This window comes from Phalangium opilio, unplaced genomic scaffold, assembly GCF_054372755.1.
Source record: "Phalangium opilio isolate 3A_F unplaced genomic scaffold, DU_Popi_V2 ptg000056l_1, whole genome shotgun sequence".
In the NCBI taxonomy this organism is placed as follows: domain Eukaryota; kingdom Metazoa; phylum Arthropoda; class Arachnida; order Opiliones; family Phalangiidae; genus Phalangium; species Phalangium opilio.
Genome location: NW_028324175.1, coordinates 7,012,415 through 7,036,423, shown reverse-complemented (window position 1 = coordinate 7,036,423; position 24,009 = coordinate 7,012,415). Strand labels below are relative to the sequence as shown.

The 24,009-nt window shown below is 38.3% G+C and overlaps 2 protein-coding genes and 1 long non-coding RNA gene across 3 annotated transcripts; 1 reads left to right on the top strand and 2 right to left on the bottom strand.

The window, feature by feature from the left end:
• Positions 1-3,441: 3,441 nt before the first annotated feature.
• LOC149668331 (uncharacterized) lies at positions 3,442-9,407 on the bottom strand. Its single transcript, XR_016368046.1, has 2 exons — positions 9,189-9,407; positions 3,442-4,122 (listed from the first exon to the last, which is right to left on the bottom strand). It is a non-coding gene; the product is annotated as an uncharacterized LOC149668331 (long non-coding RNA).
• Positions 9,408-20,017: 10,610 nt separating this feature from the next.
• Positions 20,018-21,475, bottom strand: LOC149668330 (uncharacterized). Its single transcript, XM_089841275.1, has 4 exons — positions 20,931-21,475; positions 20,630-20,853; positions 20,424-20,545; positions 20,018-20,248 (listed from the first exon to the last, which is right to left on the bottom strand). The coding sequence occupies exons 1-4, from the start codon at positions 21,473-21,475 to the stop codon at positions 20,018-20,020; spliced, it is 1,122 nt and encodes a 373-aa protein (XP_089697401.1).
• Positions 21,476-22,692: 1,217 nt separating this feature from the next.
• Positions 22,693-23,672, top strand: LOC149668329 (uncharacterized). The gene is made up of 3 exons (XM_089841315.1): positions 22,693-22,955; positions 23,207-23,335; positions 23,398-23,672. Exons 1-3 carry the CDS (start codon positions 22,896-22,898, stop codon positions 23,515-23,517), a joined length of 309 nt encoding a protein of 102 aa, XP_089697441.1. The 5' UTR covers positions 22,693-22,895; the 3' UTR covers positions 23,518-23,672.
• Positions 23,673-24,009: the final 337 nt, after the last annotated feature.

Below are 24,009 nucleotides of genomic sequence, written 5' to 3'. Positions count from 1 at the left end.
TTACGAAACAGATTTGAATGAAATTTGTCTTACATGTAGCTTTAACACTGAAGAAGAGCATGGGCTACTTCTTTTTTTTTAAAAAAATATCAACCTACAAAACAACTAAAGTGAAGATAACCGAAAAACATGGTTTTTTTCCTTTCTGTTGAAATTGTAATATTGTTAAAGAAAAACTTGCTTTTTTCCAATGTCGGCTCAGACTTTCCATTCTCCAAGTGTTTTGAGGACAAATCAGATTTTTCTCACCTACTTAGTTACATCAAGAAGGAGTATACTATAGGAAGGCATAAATTAGTGTCAGGTGCTCGCGTGATAGTCGACAATACCCCCTTCATGGGTGGGGGAGGGGTGGAAACGGAGGCGGGACTTAATATTTTATCTTACTCTGTTTTCCATCATCTATCTGTTTTACCTTTTCATTAAGCCTTGGTTAGGTTTTTAGAACTCACGAAATCATTAGTACACTTTGATTCGATTTAGAAATAATTAAAAAATGATTTTCACGTAGAGACACATATTCTAAATCCATCTAGTTTGGTTCAAAACCTTTAACTAACTTGTTAATGCAATTAAAAACAACTGTCGTACCGTTTCAGCATCCATTTTCTGTTTACCTTGCTGGAGTTATTATTTTTCTCTATTCGGAATACGTCATTCGCGTCTGTATGACCTATCTCCACGGGATCCAATGGGAAAGCGCAGAGCAATGACGGACATGAAAGGGGTAGGGCTTACTTGTCCACTAACACCGGCGTAAGAGTAGTAGCGTAAAATCTCGCGGTTTATGCCTTCTTATACCCCCTTCTTGATTATATTTAATGATGGAAAATTGTTGCCTTGGTACAATCGGGTAAATATTTATTCTCATTAAAAAAGTGTTTTAAACAAAAAATTATCATTCAAATTTATAGATAAGTAAAATTAAAACTGCGTCTTCACCTTAAAGCATTCGCAAAACTTTTGAGCACCGAAATTAAAAAAATCTGCGACGTGGACGATTGGAAAACGATGGTAATACATGAATATATAACTATGGCAAAAATTGCGTTGTTACGTAATTTACTTACCTCTGATGACTTTTATAGTGGATCTTTACTCCGTGTGGTTATTTAACAAGAGGTTCCGAGGGAAAAACTTACAATTTTGTCGCGCTTTCTAATGTATTTTAGCAATGTATAATGAACTCCATATTGATATAATAGCAAAGGATAATTATTACAAAAATTATATTTAGGCACTGTATAATTAATGTCTTACTTATATACAGTAACATTGCTAATTAATATTAAGTGTTCTACAGTTCTAGACAAGAATCAGTTATGTTTGAAAATAGGTAAAAGAAGTAAAATTGTCGCTTATCTCAATGTTGAAATTGCATTAAGATTTGAGAGTAGCTAGTTTTAATAGTTTTTCTTCTGTAAAATAATGAGTGAATTTACATGAATATTCAAATAATTTTTCACTGAGTGAAATTATGTAAATATTTAAATAATTTAATTACTATTTTTAAAGAAAATAATATAACCTCCCGCAGTTGGACTCGAACCCACTTACTACAACCTACCGAAGCTCCGTAATATTTTGACTCCATCATAGATGGCGACAAAGTCGCTTGTGATAGGGGACTGTAGTTTAAAGAGGGCGAAGGCGAGACGACGACGAAGGCGGAGCTAATTTCCGTTTTATGTCTCATAAATGGATGTCCGTAATATTTTGACCCATCATAGATGGCGACTAAATAAAAACGAACGAGTAACACGCGGATGCCCAGTTATTTAATTAGTTAATAAATATTTAGATTTTTATGTTGTGCTTTGAACCCGGTTTAACCATACTTTTACAATGATTTTAGCTTCACCATAATCTCAATTTAGTAGCGAAAAGGTCTGCTAATATTTATTTCAATTAATGTAAGCGCCAAACCATGACCGAGTAAAAATTTGTTATTAAAGTTTGTTCTAGATTTCAATTTTCATTCCGTACTGCTTTCAAATGGTGAATTTCTTCCAACATAGCGGCTAAAGGCAGCGAGCATTCATCATACAATGAATAAGAACAGTTCAAAGCCCTCGGTTCCCGAACTGACTAAATACTGATTACTTTTAGTATTCATGATATAGCCTGATTAGCTGAGTATAATTACTATTGGGTTGATTGCATTTTTACAGAAAAACGCGAACGCAAAATATGTCAAAGTAGTAAAACTTAGATTGGTTTCGTGCCTCGTTTTCCGTATGAACGATTCTATGGAATATCACGCACGAAATAGAAACTTAACATTGCATTTCATAAGGTAGATTCATTAAAAATATTGATTAAAGACATAATTCTTATTTTTTACTTTTTCCGAGTGACGATGACGTCACGGAGAGGTATTACAATGGACGTGTCTGTGTGTGTGTGTCTGTCACCGCGTTCGCAGTTGGCAAATCGGAGCAAACGTGTTCACATAAAGCAATTTTTACCTCTCCGAGTGACGATGACGTCACGGAGAGGTTTTACACTGGACGTGTCTGTGTGTGTGTGTCTGTCATTGTGTCTGACTGTCTGTCACCGCGTTCGCAGTTGGTAAATCGGAGCAAACGTGTTCACATAAAGCAATTTTTGGCTTCTAGTCCCAGGTCGCGAGCTTATTCGGAAAATCAGCGTCATCTCTAGGCAAAAGCTCGTTCAAGTGATATTCTCGCGGGCATGTGAACGGTCACGCGAGAAACAGAAACACGGGTCAGCTTCATCTCTCATCTTTATTATTCTCGCGCTTGTGTAAACGAGCCTTTAGGGTTAGTTGACTTACGAGGCCCAAAAGAAGAATTAGGCTTACGTGGTTTTCGACAGACTATCGCCGATTCTTTATTATAAGGTTTATTAAATGCGATGGGAAAACTGATGTCTTTGCAGTCGAACTTATCCGTGGATTGAACCCAAATGGGAGTCAACGGAGTTTGACTCTGCCCCGTTTTTTTTTTTTTTTTGCAAAAGATCCAAGTAGTTGTCCGTATCATTCCTGGTATAGTCCGCCAAACCGGCGTTCATCTTCTGACAAAAGTTTAAGGCCGAGGTGTATCTCAATGTACCTCGTGTTTTTTTTAGTGATGCAATGGGCTTCAAACCCTTGCTATAGTGTTGTCAAAGTTCTGTAGAGTAGTCGAATCGAATACATCAATTGCCGCTTGTCCCGCGACAAGTAACACCAAAGCAAATTTTTGTGAGTCTGACCTGGCTTGGCTGCAGACGCTTCCTCGAACAATAGAAACCTTGGTTTGAACGACCTCTAATATTGATCAACATTATCGCTAAGGCGCGGCTAATCCTCCCATCCTTCGGAGCGAGCGAAGAAAATATAAAAGCGTATAGATTCGTCAGTCTGACGACATTTCTTATTCGTTCTGACTGCTTGCATATTAATTACAACCCAGTCTCATTAACAACGACTCTTAGTGACAGCTAACATGTTTTATTCTGTTCGGCGTCGTTCTACAAACTGCCTGGTTCGTGTTGGAACCGGCTAACAACAAATACAGCAATATGGTAATTTAAGTTATTTTATGCGGTGCTATGACTATTATTATTTATTACTAATCAACAACAATTATTACATTACTTTATGAAATTTTAGGTAAAAGATTGATGCAAAATTGTGGAAGTTTATAGAAATTATCATAAGTTCATACGATATGTTCCATAAGTTTGTCACTGGTTACTGAGAGATTGACATGAAGTGACGTAGGTAAAACGTAGGAGCTGTAAATCTCTAGCATTTCGAAGTATAAGTCGTGTCATACTTATGTAACATATCTTATAAACTTATGCAATTAGATGATCACTGTGCCTTTTGATAACATGGTAAAACGTCGAGATACATTCAGGTGTGGTCATTTAATCATCTTTAAGCATCTGGATAAGAGGTTAGAGAGTCTCTCTGCCAGAAAGACGAGTAAAGCAAGAGCGTGTCCGATGGTCAAGATGGCGAACGCGCCTTGCAAGTCCACTATGACCAAAGGTCTTGTCCCACTCTTTTCCTGGAGGTGGTCCGTGTCAAACATGCCCTTAATCCTTTCCCACTCAATCGTGTCCTTACGGAACTTTTCCAGGATACCACAATCCTGCAGACGAGGTACTCTGAATCACAAACAATAAGAATTAAGTTTTCTATTTAGTGTAATTGTTGGCTTTTTAAAACCGTAGTAGAGAACGCGGGTGGTCGCTTGTTTCCGCACAGTTTTATTTTTCACACCTTAAAAACCTATAGCCCGTTTCCGCACAGTTTGCAAAACATTTTAAAAACCTTAAACTTATGATGCTGGCCCATTGGATCGAAAATAGCCAGAATGTTATGTTTTATGATTATAAAATTTTCGATACTATTTAACGATAGATTAATTTTTAATGCAGATTTAACAAACGGAATTAATAAATGCTCCTTTTACTTCTATTTTTAAACAAAACCACACTTGGTTTAACGCTTACGTCTATCAATACACTTTTTTATATCGATAGTGATATTGCAAGGGTCAAATCACAAGTTTGCATGCCCCTATTGTAGCATAACCTAACCTAACCAAAATCTAAACGAACCTAACCCGAACCAAACCTAATCAACAAGTAAATAAAAAAATTTTATTTGCAAACTGTGCGGAAATAGGTTATGGTAAAAAATGGTGAACTAAATTTTCAATGTAAAAACTGTGCGGAAATGGGCCATAAGAAGTGTGCAGAATTGGGCTATGATTCTCGAAAATTTTGCGAATCAATTAGCAAGCTGACAGCATGCGAGTTTATCTTCGCTGTAGCAAATTCTTAGGTTCATTTATAAAAAGTGTCTTTGAAAACAATGTGAAAAGAAAAAGATCAAAATTACTTATCTAACAGATATTGGTATAAAGTGACAGATATTTTAAAATTAAAATTAGTTTGAAATTTTATGGAGAATACTTGTGAAATTGTCTACAGCCTACTACACGTATTTGAAACTAAGGCCAAGAGGTCCGTGCACTCGATCTAAAAAACTTGTGGATATTTTAAATCTTGAAAATTTAAAGTTTTTTTCTCTTGTCAGCGCGCACAAAGCTAGGTTGCATAGAGACCTAGTTTTTCGCATGCTGACAATCGATGTTGTAACAAGGTATATACAGAATAAGCTGTCGTTCGAGATAGGGAGTTGCCTATCCTATATCGCGAGAGCAAATTTCCTTACACGCATTTTTATCCATGGTAAAACTATATCGCGGCGGTAATGCTTTGAAAGATCTATCAAATTTTCCAGTCTAACCCTCTCAGGTTATTTTTCACACTTCACTAACTACGGGCTCTTGATCGCTTTCGGGTGGATACCACCAAAGAGGATAGAAAGAGGGGGAGTAGAAGGCTTGGCTGGAGTGTTCTCGCTTTGAAAGTTTACCTCTAAGCTTCCGGTGTGCGCGCGCATCTTTCTCTGCCCTCTTATTGGTTGAAATACAGTGAACCGGATATTAGGAGGGAAATATAACAAATAAATAAAGAAGAAAAGCGAGAACACCCAAAATGCCTTGCCAAAGCCGCTAGCTTCAACCCTCTTTGATACCACGTGTGGGACCAAGTACATTTTTGGATTTCAATACTATTTTTAACTTAACGTTTTTAGCATGCACATGGTGTATTTTTAGAATAAAAAATTTAAATAACATTGTGCATTAATTAAGCAGAATGGATGTATTTTTAAATAGCTTACACCATATTGAGGGGATCTTGAAGCGGGAGCCTTTTGGCACTTCGAAGATTGAAACAAAAGTATTACTTCATTATTAACCAATCACAGCTCTAAAAGGGTAGTGCTCATGTTTTTCACCATCAATTGACAGCAGGAATTGATCACTTCATTCAAGCATTTCCCAAGGAAATGTAAAACTCGCGGAGTGCATATTCGAAACCATCAAACTCTAGTATCGATCAACTTTCTACCTAAAATTAGCTCGCCAGATACGGTTGTGTGGTCTGGAATTGTGTTAAAACAAGATGGTCTAGCCCATAACTAAGCCACATCGTTTACGTACTCTCGCTATCCCTACTACAATAAATATACTTCTAGTGAAATATCCCCTAATATACCGGTCAGAGGGAATAATTTTGCAATGGCTGCTTGGCAAAGAGAATCAAATATCGCCAACGCCCGTTACTAAATTACTAATACTACTACTACTACCACTACTACTCAGGTAAAACTGTTAGTCCCATCGATACCTTGTAGCTAAGAAGAAACTAAAAAATTTCTAAAACGCGCTTCTAGAATTCTCGCCCGCTCGGACTTTCTTTTAAAATTCTTCTCGATTTGAGGAGACCCTTATTGTCCACGGGTGACCGGAATTTTAAACGGAGTATTAAACCTTCCATTTGAATTAAGGCAATACTAAAATCCTCTCTCTCTCTAGCTATATCGAGGAAACGTAAACCACAAAGCTTAAAGGGACTGTAAAGAGTTCGGCGGACCGTTGAATTTTTTTTTTAAAAAACTCACCCCACCCATCCTCCCCTCTCTTGTGATTGGTTGAGTGCCGCTCTGCTTCGGCGTTTCCCCAGATCTGACCCGCGATAGTCCGAGACCCCCGCTGCGTTTGCTAGAAGGAAAGACTTTCGTTTTGCTCACTCCCGGGGATTGTGACGTCAATAACGACGTTTTCAAAAAAAAAAATCCAACGGTCCGCCGACCTCTTTAGAGACCCTTAACCTTACCTGCACAATCATGGAAGCTTAGATAATAAACACAAGGATCGGAAGGTATGCCTTCCGTAGTGCATCTCTCTTTGCCGCGCTTGTGCAGGGGGGGCCGCACGCCAAACTTTTGCAGTTGACTTCCGCTTATGCGCAGACGAGGTCTGTCTGCCCGTTTTTCGTGCCGCCCCGTGGCACCCGTGTGGGCCCTAAATCTAAACCGAGGCTTAGGATGTTTTTCAATGATTATTGAAAATACTTAAGTATAAATTAACCTGACCTACCTTCTTTTGTTTCCAGTAAGTAGTTTATAGTCAGTTAAACCCATAGCACCAAGATATGCTCGCATGATACTATAAGATGATAACCGCTAGGCCTAATGTTTATATAAAAACTTTAAAGAATGCACGTGGGGAAATTTGTTTTTCCACACGTGCATTATTTATCCATGATTCTACGCTGTACGCATGCGCTGGTTTCCGGAAGTAGAACCCACCCAGTTTGTACAAAGCGCGGCAAGCTCTACCCCGACGTTCTGATCCTGGTGTTTATTATCTATGATGGAAGAAGAAGGATGTATGGAAGGGTCCTATAGTGTTAAAGAGAGCGCATTGAAAAATCGTAACTTCCCCCTTTTCATCACCTCCTTCCCGAGTTTATCACCAACGTTGAAAGCTTCTGCGCAGTAGTAGAGGCGGTAGAGAGCGGATCTAAACAGTGTATCCATCTCTCTGCTTGCGCGCCAATATTTCGCAGAGCAGTAATCGAGTTACAGCTAGTGCCGAGAGGAGAGGAGAGTTTTCCCACGTGACCCTACATTTCGCGTAGCCGTCTGCCTATTCACCTCACCATTCCATTACACCCTTCTTCTTCCATGGTACAATTAAATGCAATGCTTAAACATACTATTATAATTCCCATCCTTTTAAAATACACGAACGAAAAATATCACCTCACCACAATTCTTTCACATTCACTCTCCCTCCCTTCAATGACGAACGAAACATTTTATACTACCAAAGGCATAAAATAACCATTTCTTCGGTTCGATCTGACATAACCATTTCTTTGGGTAACTCTGACCACATTCCAAATCGCGAAAAACCACCACAGGCTCGCGGGACAAACTAATAGCCTCATCGTATATATACGATGTGGCTAAAAATAGAGACGATCCAAGAACTGTTACATTAGATCTTCCTAGATATTTTGACAATAAGGATATTGTTGGGGGGGGGGATGGTGAGTGAGATTGGTCATGGCCCACTTGATCACGCACCCACGGACGCTAGCTTCTCGAGATATAGAAGCCCATTCAAAGAATTCTATTACCATGTATAAGAGCGAGTCTTACTTGATGTTAATTTCCTATTCCTTTGAATTCAAAGGTATCCAAAATTAACATCAAGTTTTGTGGGAGATTATACGTTTTTGGGATAAATCCTCTGCCCTATAGATCAAAATGATCTTAGTCTTATACTTTCCAGGATAAGAGTGATCAACTCACGCGTATTGAGTGCTATCAGAAGTATGAGAATGAGACACCTTCGGAGCCCGGCGTTTTCAAATTTTCAAGCCGCCGAGCGGCAGATTTCCGTCGAGTGAGAATCAAGCTTAAGGGACTAGAAGTATCGAGTTAACCAAATTCTTCACTTGGCGAAAGTGAATATTCTTGATAACACACCAACGGTTGGCCATCTGGTAGCGGTTTCTGAATTCTCCCCCCCCCCAACCCGTGAGACGCTCGTGGTGGTAGACGGCCAAACTAGAGTCAAGCACCCGCGTCCGTGTTCCGCGGCTTTAGGTTGAGGGGAAGGGGGTAGGAAAGTTTTTCTGGATCTCGACCAATTTTTTTCTCTCTAATGGAGGCGCGATGGAAGCGGCATAAAATCCTCAAATTTGTGCCAGGATCTATTACCAATGTTAGAGCACTTTACTTCTAGTCCCTTATCTTACTTCTGGTTCTATACAAGGTACTATCGCCACTTTCATCTTTACATGACAGCTTCAATTTAACTACATCGTATTACCAGAAGGGGATAATAGAAGAAGAATGACACTCTGTTTTCTCTTAATACTTTAGTTAACGTCATTCGTCCCAGACTTACCCATTTTGTTTGCTCTACCGCTCATCAAACTTCAGATGGGTATCGCAACGCAAGGTGAATTCTATAACTGTTTGGCACTAAGCCCCAGCAAGCAATCAACCCACAAACCTTGATTGTCTTGACATGGGACAAAAATCCACAAGCGCATGCGTCTGACCAAATAGTTAAACGCTAATAGAGTAATTACGAGGGAACTATTTATCGCGTATGTGATTCGGTTTAGTAACCTTGCTCGAAGTGTTCCGATGTTGGGAAGAATGGCGTTACAATTACCCCGCTTTGTGGTACACTTCTCTCGAAGAGAAGAATTATATACTTCTGGTAATACTAGATCCCCGGGATAGACAATAATAATTTTCTGAAAATTGAAAGTGAAGTTACATGTTTGCTTACCAGCGTGTCCCAAAAAAGTGTTAAAGAGTTGGTCACTAAGAAAGTGAAAATTATGTTCTCCCAACCGAGCGACTGACCCTTGCATGTTCTCTCGGCCCCAACCGAAGGCATACTTCTAGTGCAAGACCTTCAAGACACCCGAAGGCACCGATGTCGCCCCGGAACTGATCGGGTCTCGTCTGACTCCGTCGCCCAAGTGACCCAAACGACCGGTACTGATCGCCTACAAGTATACGGAAAGCATTTTAAGCATGGCGTCGGCTGCTTTCAACAATTCGAAACGGATTCCAATTTTTTGATTCAAAGATGTTTTCAATTCTGGTTGTCACGTGACGTTTTTAATCGAAACGTCAACGAACCAAATGTCAAGGGAGTGCGTTATTTCTTACTGCATCCGTTTCATAATGGCGACTAAAGCATGGTTTTCACATGACCGAAAAAAACTACTTTGCAGCTGGACGTCAAACGTCAGATTGGCTTTTTACGTTGTCGCCCATCGTTATAGCGATTTCACTTAGCGTAGTTCTCGCAAATAATGGAACCAAGACTTACCAAATAAACTGAACATTGTACCAATTGCGGCCCATCTTTCTTTTTTGGTCTTTATAATCTTTGTGTCAAATATCATAAAGATAAGGATGGCTCCGAACCTCTTCAATAAAACTTTCAGCATTCGACTTCGGCAATCTCAGGGATTTGTACTAGTAACTAAGTCGATTAGGAACTAAATAAATAAAGACATGGCGGACCACGGACGCCCTTTTCCGAACACGCGTGGTCGAAAATAACGTCACGACTCGAGCTTATTGCTGATTGGCTGACGCAGAGTGGCCAAAAAATAGAAAACCAACATCGCCACATTTAACGTGATTTCTGTCCAGCGTAACTATGTTTTTTTCCGTTCTCGCTTGACGTCGGATGAATAGTCGTGATTTACGCCAAGTGAAAACCATGCTTTATGATTTCTACAAGAGCTACAAAAACATTAGTTTGGAGAATAATTTGAAAAATATATATAAAAAAATGCTTTTTGAACCCGAGATTACGATGGAATCATTACTGCTGAGAATAAACCAAGGCTGCGTTCAGTAACACTCATCAGGAAAAACATCAATGTTTGGGAAAATTAAATCGGTGTTCTTTTGACGTCATGCATGATGACGTTGCAGTTGTTGAACGGCACAATTTTGTGTAATCGATGCTTTTTACCTCTCCGTGTGACGTAGTCCAGGAGTGGTTCTGTAACGGCCGTGTCTGTGTGTGTGTCTGTCTGTGTGTCTGTCTGTGTGTCTGTGTGTGTGTCTGTGTGTGTGTCTGTGTGTCTGTCTGTGTGTCTGTCTGTCTGTTGTTACACCCACGTGACCGCGTTCGCAGTTTGCGTATCGGAGCAAACGTGTTCGCCATTTCCGAACTGCTTTCACAGTCACGGAAATGGCTCCTCTACTCGAGTTCTCACACCACCATCTTCTGGTCTTTGTCCATCCCACACGGACACCAGTCTGTTCTTACTGGCTTCTAATCACCACCATCTTCTGTTCTTTGTCAATCCCAACATTGACACCAGTCTGCACTTACACTGGCTTCTAACACCACCATCCACTGGTCTTCCGTCTATTCCACATAGACACCAATCTGTATCATTGGCTTCTACTCTATTATCATCGTTTGGTTTTAGGATATACGCGGCGATCAGCTAGGGTTACGAGAAACGTCTAGCCTCCCTAAGGTGGGATCGCCACCAAAGGTTTTCGCAATTGCGCTTTTTCCTTACTATTATAATGGAAACGAATCGTATATATACCCCAAATTTGAAAAAAAGCGGGCAAGAGGGGTACCCTTCACTTTAAACGTCAATATTAACAAAGTTTGAGAAGATAATAGGTATAACTTTATTTTAAACGATTTAACTATTATTAATGTTAATTATTGAAGATTAAAATAATTAAAAAAATTATATTTATTTAAATATTAAAGATAAACCTCTCGTGCAAAGAGTGAGATTATCATTGCCTCCTATATCTACCAAGGCCCGTGCATGCGATATATTTCCTTCATTGCCTCCTATATCTATCAAGGCCCGTGCATTGTGATATATTTCATTCATTGCCTCCTATATCTATCAAGGCCCGTGCATTGCGATATATTTTTCAAAACAACAACAAAAATGGGAAACCCCAACTCAGAAACATAATAACGTTTTTATTGGATACTTAAGTTTATATAATCTTCTTGACACGGAGAGGTAATATTTTGGTTTTCCCAACTTGTTGATATATATGTTACTATAATAGTGTACTATAATATGGTCAAAAATATTCTGATAACGTTATGGTAGAGGCTATATCTACGATCTAAGCGACAAGGGGACAAATATATCAATTAAGAGTGCGAAATAGATGTTGTGGAAACCAGTCAATTCTATCACGTGACCCAAAAATATCTACCGCCAAACTCAAAATTCAGTCGTAGTGTGAACGGTCTACCGCCGGATTCCGGCGTAAGTTAAAATTTCTTCCGTCGGCTGCCTGATTTCCGCCGGGTTTTTTCGGTCAAGTGGGAATCTAGGTTCTCATTTGACCGAAAACACGACGGAATTGCCGTTCCGCTCGTTTCGGTCGGGCTTAAAACGTGTTCTAATTTTTCGGTCGTTCCCGGCGTAAATGGAATATACGTCAGCCAATGAAAATGTGCGTTGTAGTGACGTCACTATCTTATGTCCCGGGAAATTTCAACAAATTGTGCAATACGCTGCGGTGGATATTGCCGAGGACATAAAAGACTCGAAATGCCGTCCAAAAGAAGATTGTAAAAACACAGATTACATTCAAAGGTTTACTTAAAATGTTTCTATTCATCCCATCGTCACATTTCATTGACCAAATTTTCTTGGCATCCTTGTTGTTTCCACTTCTTAAAAATATCCCCAACCCAAAACACCTACTAGCACTCTAGTGATAGCGTTTGTTCACAAAGTGCAAGCAATTTATATAAGTAAAAGTAAATTATGTATTTATAATTTCATTCGAAAACTCGGAATTACTGAGGCCTTCCATTTTGTAAGGCTCACTAAAGATTTCGAAACATAACCAGACTGGTTATAACCACACTTAGAAGACTATAGTTTTAGGTGATGTTAAAAATTGGCGCTTTGGTGATACCAAGAAGTGATATCTAGTTTACTAGGGAGAAGGTTCAAATTAGCCACATTTCCAGCTTTATTTCCAGTCCAAACGTAGGTCCGGAGTTAATACCCTCCTCTAAATTACAACCAGTATCTCCTTGGTTCTTGACACTCGCGTCAGCGCAACGCGAATGACAAAAATTACGTATTTTCCGACTGAGGAGAGGCGAAATCGCGGGCGAAATAGCCCGACCTCCTTTTACGTCCCCCCTTGTATTTTGAAAGAGGGACTGGGACTATGGCGCGCTAATACTTAGGCTTCTTGTACCTTCTCCCTAGATATCACTTCTTAGTGATACCAAAATTATGCGACGCACGAGAAAAAGAATTCAACTATATCAAGACAATTCTAAACTTCAAATAAATTTTGAAAGCTAGAACTTAAATAAGAGGGGTTAACACATGATTTTTTTAGTGTACCACAGTCACTGAAAATATAAATGATCTAGTCAAAGGTAGGAGCGCTGTATTCCTCTAAGCTAAATGTGGTCACAAAAACAACTTTTATCCTTCTACACACAAAAAAAATTGAGTGTTTCTTTGGAGTGAAAATGGTGTACTTTTTAAAAACACCTATATAACACCTAACATTTTCACATGAATAACAAAAACGGTGTTATATTGGTATTTTAAAGGTGACCATTATCTACGAAGAAAAGCTTAGTTAATAAAGGTGTAAAATCTATCTGGAATTACTCCTTTTTCTTCGGAAAGGGTGTTATAAGGGTAGATCTCAGACTAAACTGGTATTTTTTAGCACAATTCTGTAAATTTTTAATTGCTATAGTTAAACTGTCTCATACAGTACCATACAATAACGCGAGAGCGGCGAGAGAACAATTTCGCATTTTTTCATTGACTTATGATTATGAAATAGTTTTGTGGATAATTAATATTTAGCGAAATGGAAGTTTCAAAAGAGTGTAATTTAAGAAAACAAATGTTTTGCAAATTAAAAACACCCAAAATAGAGTTTCATCACCTTGAGTTTTTCCAGATAATTTGGTGTAAATTCGGTAATAACAAGTTGGGAAAACCAAAATATTACCTCTCCGTGTCAATAAGATTATATAAACTTAAGTATCCAATGAAAACGATATTATGTTTCTGAGTTGGGGTTTCCAATTTTTGTTGTTGTTTTGAAAAATATATCGCAATGCACGGGCCTAGATAGATATAGGAGGCAATGAATGAAATATATCACAATGCACGGGCCTTGATAGATATAGGAGGCAATGAATGAAATATATATCACAATGCACGGGCCTTGATAGATATAGGAGGCAATGAAGGAAATATTTCGCATGCACGGGCCTTGGTAGATATAGGAGGCAATGATAATCTCTCTCTTTGCACGAGAGGTTTATCTTTAATATTTAAATAAATATAATTATTTTTAATTATTTTAATCTTCAATAATTAACATTAATAATAGTTAAATCGTTTAAAATAAAGTTATACCTATTATCTTCTCAAACTTTGCTAATATTGACGTTTAAAGTGAAGGGTACATCTCTTGCCCGCTTTTTTCAAATTTGGGGTATATATACGATTCGTTTCCATTATAATAGTAAGGAAAAAGCGCAATTGCGAAAACCTTTGGTGGCGATCCCACCTTAGGGAGGCTAGACGTTTCTCGTAACCCTAGCTGATCGCCGCGTATATCCTAAAACCAAACGATGATAATGGAGTAGAAGCCAATGATACAGATTGGTGTCTATGTGGAATAGACGGAAGACCAGTGGATGGTGGTGTTAGAAGCCAGTGTAAGTGCAGACTGTTGTCAATGTGGGATTGACAAAGAACAGAAGATGGTGGTGTGAGAACTCAAGTAGAGGAGCCATTTCCGTGACTGTGAAAGCAGTTCGGAAATGGCGAATACGTTTGCTCCGATACGCAAACTGCGAACGCGGTCACGTGGGTGTAACAACGGACAGACAGACAGACAGACAGACAGACAGACAGACACACACACAGACACACACAGACACGGCCGTTACAGAACCTCTCCTGGACTACGTCACACGGAGAGGTAATAACAACGGACAGACAGACAGACAGACAGACACACAGACACAGACACAGACACACACACAGACACGGCCGTTACAGAACCTCTCCTGGACTACGTCACACGGAGAGGTAAAAACCTTTAAAACACCGTTTGAAATTCAACATGGAAATTAAATAATAATACTGCGGGATTGAAAATCAATAACTTGTTTTTTATATGAGGTCTTCCGTTTCTATATATCTTTTAATTTTGAAGTCAATCCAAAGATTATAAATGCAAGGAAAAAGACGTAATTAATCGTATTAAAGTAAATATAACAGCATTTTTTAAAGATGATATTTTCTTAAGAAAATATTTTTATCCCTGAGTAAAAAGTAGCTAAGGAAAAGGAATTGGTGATCAGGTGGTATTAGCTTTATAAAACCTGCTAAATGTGTTATGTGACACTTTTAAAAGCATTACGCGACACTCTGAAAAGCGTCACGCGACACTCTTAAAAGCGTCACGCGACACTCTTAAAAGCGTCACGCGACACTCTTAAAAGAGTCACGCGACACTCTTAAGAGCGTCAAGCGACACTCTTAAAAGCGTCACGCGACACTCTTTAAGGCGTCACGCGACACTCTTTAAGGCGTCACGCGACACTCTTTAAGGCGTCACGCGACACTCTTTAAGGCGTCACGCGACACTCTTTAAGGCGTCACGCGACACTCTTTAAGGCGTCACGCGACACTCTTTAAGGCGTCACGCGACACTCTTCAAGGCGTCACGCGACACTCTTCAAGGCGTCACGCGACACTCTTTAAGGCGTTACGCGACACTCTTTAAGGCGTTACGCGACACTCTTTAAGGCGTTACGCGACACTCTTTAAGGCGTTATGCGACACTCTTTAAGGCGTTACGCGACACTCTTAAAGTTGTTATGCGACACGCTTAAAAGTGTTATTTTAAGCTCGCCAAGGTGCTGAGACACATCCTGTAAGGAATTGCACAACACACATAAAAGAGTAACAATTATCTTTTAGTACGAAAGACGAGTTGAAAAGGTGTTAAACTGCACCTTTGTTGACATAGGCGTAGAGTTTCGTAAATGTTTGGTGGGGCCCAGCTCAACCGGCCTGGACCAATACATAGATAGCATCATGCATGATCCATGCATTTGATGTATATAAATTCCTAACGAATATAATTTTAGGCTTTGATATTCTAACTTATATATTTTTTAAATTTTTATATGTAGAATTACTTACTCATGTTTTCCTATTTTTGTTTCCTGTTTATCCTCTAATGTTAATATTGCTGGTTTTCGTTAAATTAAATATAAAATAACTAAATACAAGTACAGCAAGTGTGGGGCTTACAAGTCACGAAGTAACTTAGCCCCACGCCACCCAATGTATAAATGCTATATTAAAATAAATTTGAAATTTGAAATTTATATATAATACATTGTTTATTATATTTATTAAGTATATCCATGTACTATGTTTTCCTCTAAAGATAATCTAGGCTGTTTTAAAACAAATTTATCCGTATTTGTGAATTACAATGCGAAAGTAAAAATCCTTACAAAAATTTCGAGACCACTTTCAAAACTCGGGAAAATCACCAACTTAGGAAACCATGAGAGCGACTTAACCCATAAGACTAATTTATACTTGTGCCTCGAAAAACATTTTGAAAATTGTTTATCTACTCTATGGAGTTGACCAGCGCCGCGCCTTACCAGGGATACTAGATGTTTAAAGAGGGATGATCAGCTCGAGCCGTACGTTCAGACGAGACTGCGGCATAGGTTTTTTTAACGGGGATCTATAACGTCCGTCTTGTTTTCCCTATCAAGGACAAATTGAATTCCAATTCCGAGTATTCCCCTATTTTTTTTGCGTTCAACCGCACCTAAGCCGTTCCACAGTGCGTCTAATTCTCTCAGATTTCGCATCCTCCTGCCATCATCCTTGATTTGGCTTTGAATTGCACTAAAATCTAGAAGTCCGGTAGACTGTACTGCATATGACACGCCGATAACTCTATCGCAATTTCCGTCTCCCTTCGAAAACCTCTTAAAGCATCTAGTATCCCTGGCCTTACATTCGTCGCACTATTCCGAAAGCGGATTATGCTTCACACATAAAGTACGTAAGTCCCACTTTTCCATAGCTTTAGCCATAGATCATGACATTCCCGAAGTAAAAACTAGACAGACGAACAAAAAAGCTTTTAACCAATCATAAGTCCCCTACCCGTAGATAGCCTCTTTAATGACAGACCAATCGGTGACGGCTATTATTCTTTTCGGCTATTTTGAAGAATAGTACCGGCACCCTGAAATATAATAAAATATATACCAAATGAAAGGTCACACCTTCCTCTATTCATTGCACATCATTATAATAGGCGCAAAAGATAATTAAGGGTAGTAATTAGTATTATAGATATAGTAGTGCCTACGGCACTGCTATATATATTATGGAGCCGGGACCCGTTTATAACGCGCATGCGCGAGAGAAAATTAGAGATAAATATAACCTCTAAAACGAAAGGTTGCAACGACCCGGTGGCCGAGACGTTATAGCCGCTACAACGTGGAACAGTGATGCCAGGTGGGAAAAAATGGAATTTCCCTTTCTAGCCCTTAAAATTTCCCTTTTTGGAGCAAAATTTCCCTAGTTCAGGGTTGCCAGATTCTGCGCATAGAAAATGATAGAATTATAGCTTGACAACTGTTTTTGGCGATGTATTTTACAATGGGTCAGTTATTGTGCAGACGACTTTCGGTAATTGACGGTAATTCAATGTTTGGAAATTACTAAAAACAGTAGCAGGGTTGCCATCTAATAAGAATCCAACGTAATTAATAGGTCAATTTGATGAAGTTGTTTAATTTTCTATGTTGAGATTGTAGGTTTTGAATAAAATATTTCTTCCCATGGAATTTCCCCAGATTTAGCAAATTTTTGGTGGAATTTCCCTTTTCCTTTTTTACCGTTTTCAGGAGTCAAAATTTCCCCAGATATGGTAAATTTCCCTCAATCTGGCATCACTGACGTGGAACCAGCCTCAGCAAGCACTCGCAGATTCGAGCCTATCCCAGGGTAAGTTAAAGATATTCATAATTAATTTCATTAATTCATATTAATCTCGTTCATTTACAGGTGTTTCAGGGTGAAAATATACTGGAATTAATGATGGTGCAATGATAATAATGATAATAATGACAATATTAGAAAACAATTTTCAATTTTTTTTGGCAAAATGTCACTAGACGGCGTTAAACACATGTATAAAATAGAAATTTATTTCCAATTGCAATTGCCCATTAATTCACATATGCTAGGTTAGGTTAGGTTAGATTACTTCAATTGGCAAACATGTCAAATTTGAATTTCCCGCCATTTTTACACGATTTTTAAATTTTGATTTTCTACCATTAATAATCATTTGCGCCAAAAAAATTTAGCACCATATTTTTTTTCACGTTCTAACGAATAAAAAAAAAGGGGGTGCCGGTACTATTCTTCAAAATTCCCGAAATGGATATTCTGCCGAACAACATTGTATCTACGTTACATTAAGAAACCATCTCCACTCTCGGATACAGGTGAATTAAATCTAGCAGCCCTTAATTAAAATTAAACACATTAGAAGTGAAACCTAATCATCTAGTTAAGTTTAATTTTTCCCGAATCTAGGCACAAGAGAATCATAAGAGTTCACAGGGAGACTGCAAAACAAGAAATTAGGGTACCTTGTGTTTTTCCTAAAGCTTTAACACAGTTAAACCATAATATAAATGTGTCCCTGATTTTGTTATGATCAACGGAAAACATGAACCGCTTTAACAAAATATTACTAAATTCAACTAAATTGGATAGGTTTGAACTGTAAAGTTTTGCTACCTTTTCCAAATAGGCTTGTTTATTGCCCCACCTTTAAACGATTTAGCTAATTTACTTTCATGGGGCTGTTTTGGCCACTACAACTTGAGCTAAACGCTAACGCTTTGAAAGAAATAATACTTCTTTGTAGGTCTGAGTTTTTAAATAAATTATATGGTGAAATAGATTGTTTACTACCATTGAAGATCAATAATATCAGTCACCGACTCACCGGGAAAGTAACGCCACCTTATCCTTTGTCTTTATTAAAATGAGTACTTCCCAGTCCTACCAGGTAACAGGATTTTGCTTACAGCCTGAGCCTGCAGAGTGCTGAAATTTTCCCGCCTAAATTTCCACTAAACATGGTTTGGACACTGAAGAAGACCAACCAGCTAGTGGTGAAGTTTAAATTATTTAATAAACAGCTTATTTATTCTTAAGTCGGTGAACTTAAAATTTTTAACAATTTATTTGGATAAATAGCTAGTTTATTATTCTTAAAGTTAAAGAATATTTACTCACCAATTCACCATCAGCAGAAAACAGCCGGCACACTCGCACAAACTTGTCCTCTTCTACCCAATTTCCCGCCAAAAATACCGGGCTATTCGGCGCTAAACTTGTTTCCTTGTCACGGTGGGTGGAAGCCGGGAGATCATAAGCTATAACCGTTAACTCAGGGATACTTATCCTGGGATAAGACATGAGAGATGGAGCTGCTGGAGTTCCGTTGTCTGCTAGAAACTACCACCAAGGAGTAGTATTACTGTATACTTAGTTGAAATTGAAGCGTTACTAAGAAAACATTCATTCTTGCTCCGATAAATTACTCCATTAAAAGTGGCAATGGAATTAATCGACATAAGATTTCAGAAAATGTACTAGAAATTTAAAAAAGGAGTGACCACTAGTATTTTTTAAAGGGATTATGTAATTTTTTTTTTTGCTCCGTTTTATTAATGACGAGCTAGGGCTAAAAATAGCCATACAGCTCCAAGTAGACAAGATAACAAGTTACATAGAAGAAAAAAACAATGTACATTAAATTCAAGTAGCGAGTGCTGAATAATCCGCAAATAGGAACCATAAATTATAATAATGATATAAATACAATTGATAATAAAGATTTACTATAGGTAATGGGGTTTTTGATATTTATATGTGTTAAATAAAAAATATAATAATAATTAAGTTAGTGCTAGATGTAATTTTAAAAGACGCTTAAATTGGGGAACTGTACGAACTGAAACAATTTCTGGGGGAAGGGCATTCCATATAGCAATGGTCCTTCGAAAGAACGAGTCCCTTAAAACTTTTGAACGTGAGGGGTGCAAGAAAAGCTTTCGACTGTGCCCCCTGGTGCCTTTGGTGTGGGTCGAATAAGTGAAAAACTTTTGACTAGGATCAGACAAAATTTTAAAAAGGCTGACCATATCTAAATAAGTACGGCGGATAGTGAGGGAGGGCCAACCTAAAGTGGACAACCGGACATCACGGGGGTGGCGCCTTAAAGGGTACGGAATACGGCTAGCCCTGCCCGACACGCCATCAAGTAATTTTATATCTTGTTGGGAAGTAGGGTTCCAAATTTGACTGCCAAACTCTAAAATCGGCCGAATGTAGCATTGAAAAAGACGCGTTAATAAAGGGGGGCTGATACCTGGGAAATTGGCCTTGATTACTGATAAAAGATTATTGGCGCGCCTACAAGAACCCTGGATATGGGAATGAAAGGACAGGTTGTGGGTTAGTGTTAATCCCAAGTCGCGACATTCATTAACCCGTCTAATATTATGGCCATTAAGGAAATATGGTGAGGGCGTGCTAACATTAAAGGGACGACGGTGCAAGGACAATACCAAGGTTTTATCACAGTTAAATTCCAAGCCGTTATCACGCGACCAGGATTCAAGATATTTAAGATCCTTCTGAAGGGCAGAGACGTCGTCATAGGAGTGTATAACCCGAAACAACTTAAGGTCATCTGCATATAGTCGGGGGTGGGAGGATAAGGAGTTAGGAAGGTCATTAATATATAGAACGAAAAGGAGTGGGCCTAAAACACTACCCTGTGGAACACCACTCGAAACCGGAAGAAAATCACTTAGGGCATGCCCCACCCGCACTGCCTGCAACCGGTCAGATAAATAACTCTCTACCCAACCAAGGATGTTTTCTGAAAGACCATAAGCTCGAAGTTTGGTCAGGAGGCGTTTATGAGGAACAGAGTCGAAAGCCTTAGCTATGTCTAGATATATTATGTCAACACGGTGACCGTTATCTAAGGCGGAAGTCCACGTATGGAGAGCAGATAAAATATTGGTCTCTACTGAGCGGTGGTGGAGGAAGCCGTGCTGGAACTCACTAAGGTAAGGGTGAACATGGTGTAAAATGGCCATCCTAATACACTTCTCCATAAGCTTGCAGATGGTAGAAGTCAAACTAATGGGACGATAATTATTGGGGTCAGATCTTGCGCCCTTACCCTTATAAATTGGGGTAACATGGGCCTTACGCCATTCATCAGGCACGGATTTCTCCACCAGAGACAGGGTAAACAGTTTTTGTAAAGGTAGAGCTAAGGACGAGCTACAATTTTTAGTAGTCTATTGGTAATCCCGTCAGGACCCGAGGCACTTTTAACATCAAGGCTTTGGATGGCAGACCTGACTTGTAACATGGTTGGGAAAAAATCATCCATTAAAGGCACATTAGGGAAATCTGAGACAATAGGTAACTCAACTTGAGTAACCTTAAAGTTTTTGACTAGAGATTGATTGAGGCATTGAGCCATTTCAAATTCCGAGTCAGTCTTTTCACCATTGGAGAGACGAATTCCTAGCTTGGATGGTATAGTACGAATACGCGCGCGCACAAAGCGGTAAAAAGCTCGAGGGTTTTTTATGATATTGGTTAGTTGACGATTGTGCATTCGCGATCGATGAATAAAGATGTTACGTTTGACCAGTTTAACCTGAAGTTTATAAAGGGCAAGAAGGCGATGGTAATTAGTGAGATTGCCAGAATGTATAGCTTTTTTGAGATTTTTCCATAGCCTTTCTTTTTTACGAAGATTCCGCTTGGTAGAACGCGAAATCCAAGGACGCACATTGGCTGATTTTGGGGAATACAGTGGAACGGCAAGGGCAATACTGCGAAAAAGATTATCTTTAAAGTATTGCCAAGACTGTTCCAGAGTGGAATAATCCATATATGACCAATCTACATCCCGTAGAAGGGAACTGAGGGCAGAGTAATTCGCACGGGTATAGTCATAGTCGAGACTAAAGTGTCGCCTCGGTGTAGTTGAGCATTGTAAGGGAAAGGAGGCACTTATCACCAGATGATCACTACCACCAAGGGGGGGAGATCGTGTAGTTGCGGAATAATTGAAGAAGATGTTAGCACCAAGTCAAGAATATTAGAGCCGAGGATTTAGGTTATGTAATACATTGAAAGAAGATGCGATCATTGGACATCATAGACATATAAAGAGTGTAGACAGCCTACTATTGACTGTTTAAAAATCTCGCTTCACATCCTCGAGAACCATGTAGGGGCAAACCACTAGCGCAATAATTTCAAAACCATAGCCTCCTGGATCACGCGACTCGCGGACGCAGGCTGTTCGCGCCCAAAGAATTATTTTCCTATGTTAAAGCGCGTATCGGGGATTTTCGCTCGAAAAATCAAGCATTTTAAGCCGAAAATCAAAGCCGTCAGCTTTTAAAATGGCCGTCATGGGGGGACCACGTTTTTTGCCCCTAATTTGACAAAAACTGGCTCAAATATCCTGAAATTTTAATGAGAGGTGTATTGAAGAATTTTTAATGATCGGGAAAGTTTTGAAGCTCTAAAACCAATAGTTTTTCCCTGAAATTCAGTAAAGCTTTGTTTGTACATGAGCACAACCAGAAGATCTAGATTGCTTCCGTTGACCTTTGACAGCTGTCGGCTTTTTTTCAGAGCGTGTTTGATCAAAACCTATATGATAATCATTTCTTCCTAGATGCTATCATGCTATTGAAAAGATAGGAATTAACATACGGAATTCAGGTGTTTTTCAATGAACTGTTGTGGTTCAGTTGAATTTTAAGAGGAGAATTCACAGCTGATACAAAGTTTAACTCAAATTTTCAAACTACTTGAAGGGAAAACTAACCTATTTCTAAAATTTGAATGCTTAAAGCTCCATAGAGTTTAACATTAGGATTTCAGATTGAGTATAAATAGAAAATCCCTGACGGGATATTCTTAATTAATGCCAGCAGAAAGGTGTTAACTTATTTCCCCCCCCATTAAATTGAAAATGGCGCCTAAAAACCACGAGAACGAACCATTTTTATCACGTGATATTATTGTTTACAAACCGAATTGTTCCTATATTTTCACGTCTACCGACATTTTAAATGTATTACAGTTGGTAAGTAAACGACATTTTGATCATTTAAGTTGAAATTAAAGTTATAAAAATCAATTCTGAACTTCAGATTGGAAATATTGCATGTGTTGCGACAACATTATTTCATTGTCAACCAAAATATAAGGGAAAAAATGGGGCATTCTTAGGAAATTACCAAGAACTATTCTTTCTTCTTACAAACTTTAGTTGTATTACTTCTGTCACTTTGATGTTTTTGTCCAATACATTTTCAATGAAAACTTGCAATGATGACGGCAGAACAGTACTGGTATTGTTTTTAATTTAAATAAATAAATAAAAACAAAGAATAGGGACTAGGCAATTCGGGCTTAACTCCGCCCCCAGCGCCATTATGGTATGTTTTTTTAACAGAATGAAAGCTATATAAGCCCCTCCTCCTGGTATGTTTTTTAGCACTAATGGAAGGTAGCCTGACGTTGCATGACGTAGTACTGCCAAGCCCCTATTCTTAATAAATATTAGGTTTAAATAGTTATTAATGATAATATTTAATTTCAGGGTATTATTTTTAATGGTGGATTATGTCTAATGAGTATTATCTCTACCTTTATATTCTTTCAATCAATTGAAACAAAATATAAAGAAGTTTATGGCAATATTGAGTATGACTGGAAAGTTGCGCTTTCGGTAACTTAATTAATTATTTTTAAATATTTAAGATATTAATTTATTTTAATGATGATTTGTAGATAGTAGGGTTAATAAATGCTGCAGTTTTTGCATTGGGAATTGTAGATGCGTACAAATCCCGCGTAAAAGAATCCAGACAAACATTGAATTCCTTCTCAATTAAAAAAATTAATGGATAATTATTAATTAATTTTCTTGTGATTATTTAATATTATTATTGTTTTTAATTGTTTATAATAATAAATAACAAATATTGCTACAAAAAAATTAATGTTTTTAAATTAAAATTAAAATTAAAATTGTAATTTATACAATGAATAAAGGTGTTTTTGAATTTTTTATTTATTATTTTAAAGTTTAATTTTATTTTTTCCAGGAATTGTTTGTTACTTTTGGAATGGTTTCAAATATGTATTGAACAATTTAATTTAACCCTCTTCCCTTCCATCTTCTTAAGGCTTTAGTGGTTGCATTCCCTTTAAAGCATTCCAAGCGAGCCTTTTCTTGTACAAACCAATGAAGTTTACTTTGTTCGAAAATTTTGTTCACTTTTGCTGTAAAATTTTGAAATTGAAGTTAGGCCTAGCAATTTTGTCATTATTCCACTTACGGGAAAAAAAACCTGAAAAACGCACCAAAATATTTGGGGAAATTCATGGGTCTAGTTCCAT

Excerpts from the sequence above, each read along its gene's own strand:
- LOC149668330 (XM_089841275.1), bottom strand. The coding sequence starts at position 21,475 with ATGGATTATTCCACTCTGGAACAGTCTTGGCAATACTTTAAAGATAAT. Across the intron at positions 20,546-20,629 it reads CCATGTTCACCCTTACCTTA|ATAACGGTCACCGTGTTGAC; the intron begins GTGAGTTCCAGC and ends CTTCCGCCTTAG. Across the intron at positions 20,249-20,423 it reads CAGAAAACATCCTTGGTTGG|ATGACCTTAAGTTGTTTCGG; the intron begins GTAGAGAGTTAT and ends GACTATATGCAG.
- LOC149668329 (XM_089841315.1), top strand. The coding sequence starts at position 22,896 with ATGTTTTTGTCCAATACATTTTCAATGAAAACTTGCAATGATGACGGC. Across the intron at positions 22,956-23,206 it reads ATGACGGCAGAACAGTACTG|GGTATTATTTTTAATGGTGG; the intron begins GTATTGTTTTTA and ends ATTTAATTTCAG. Across the intron at positions 23,336-23,397 it reads ACTGGAAAGTTGCGCTTTCG|ATAGTAGGGTTAATAAATGC; the intron begins GTAACTTAATTA and ends GATGATTTGTAG.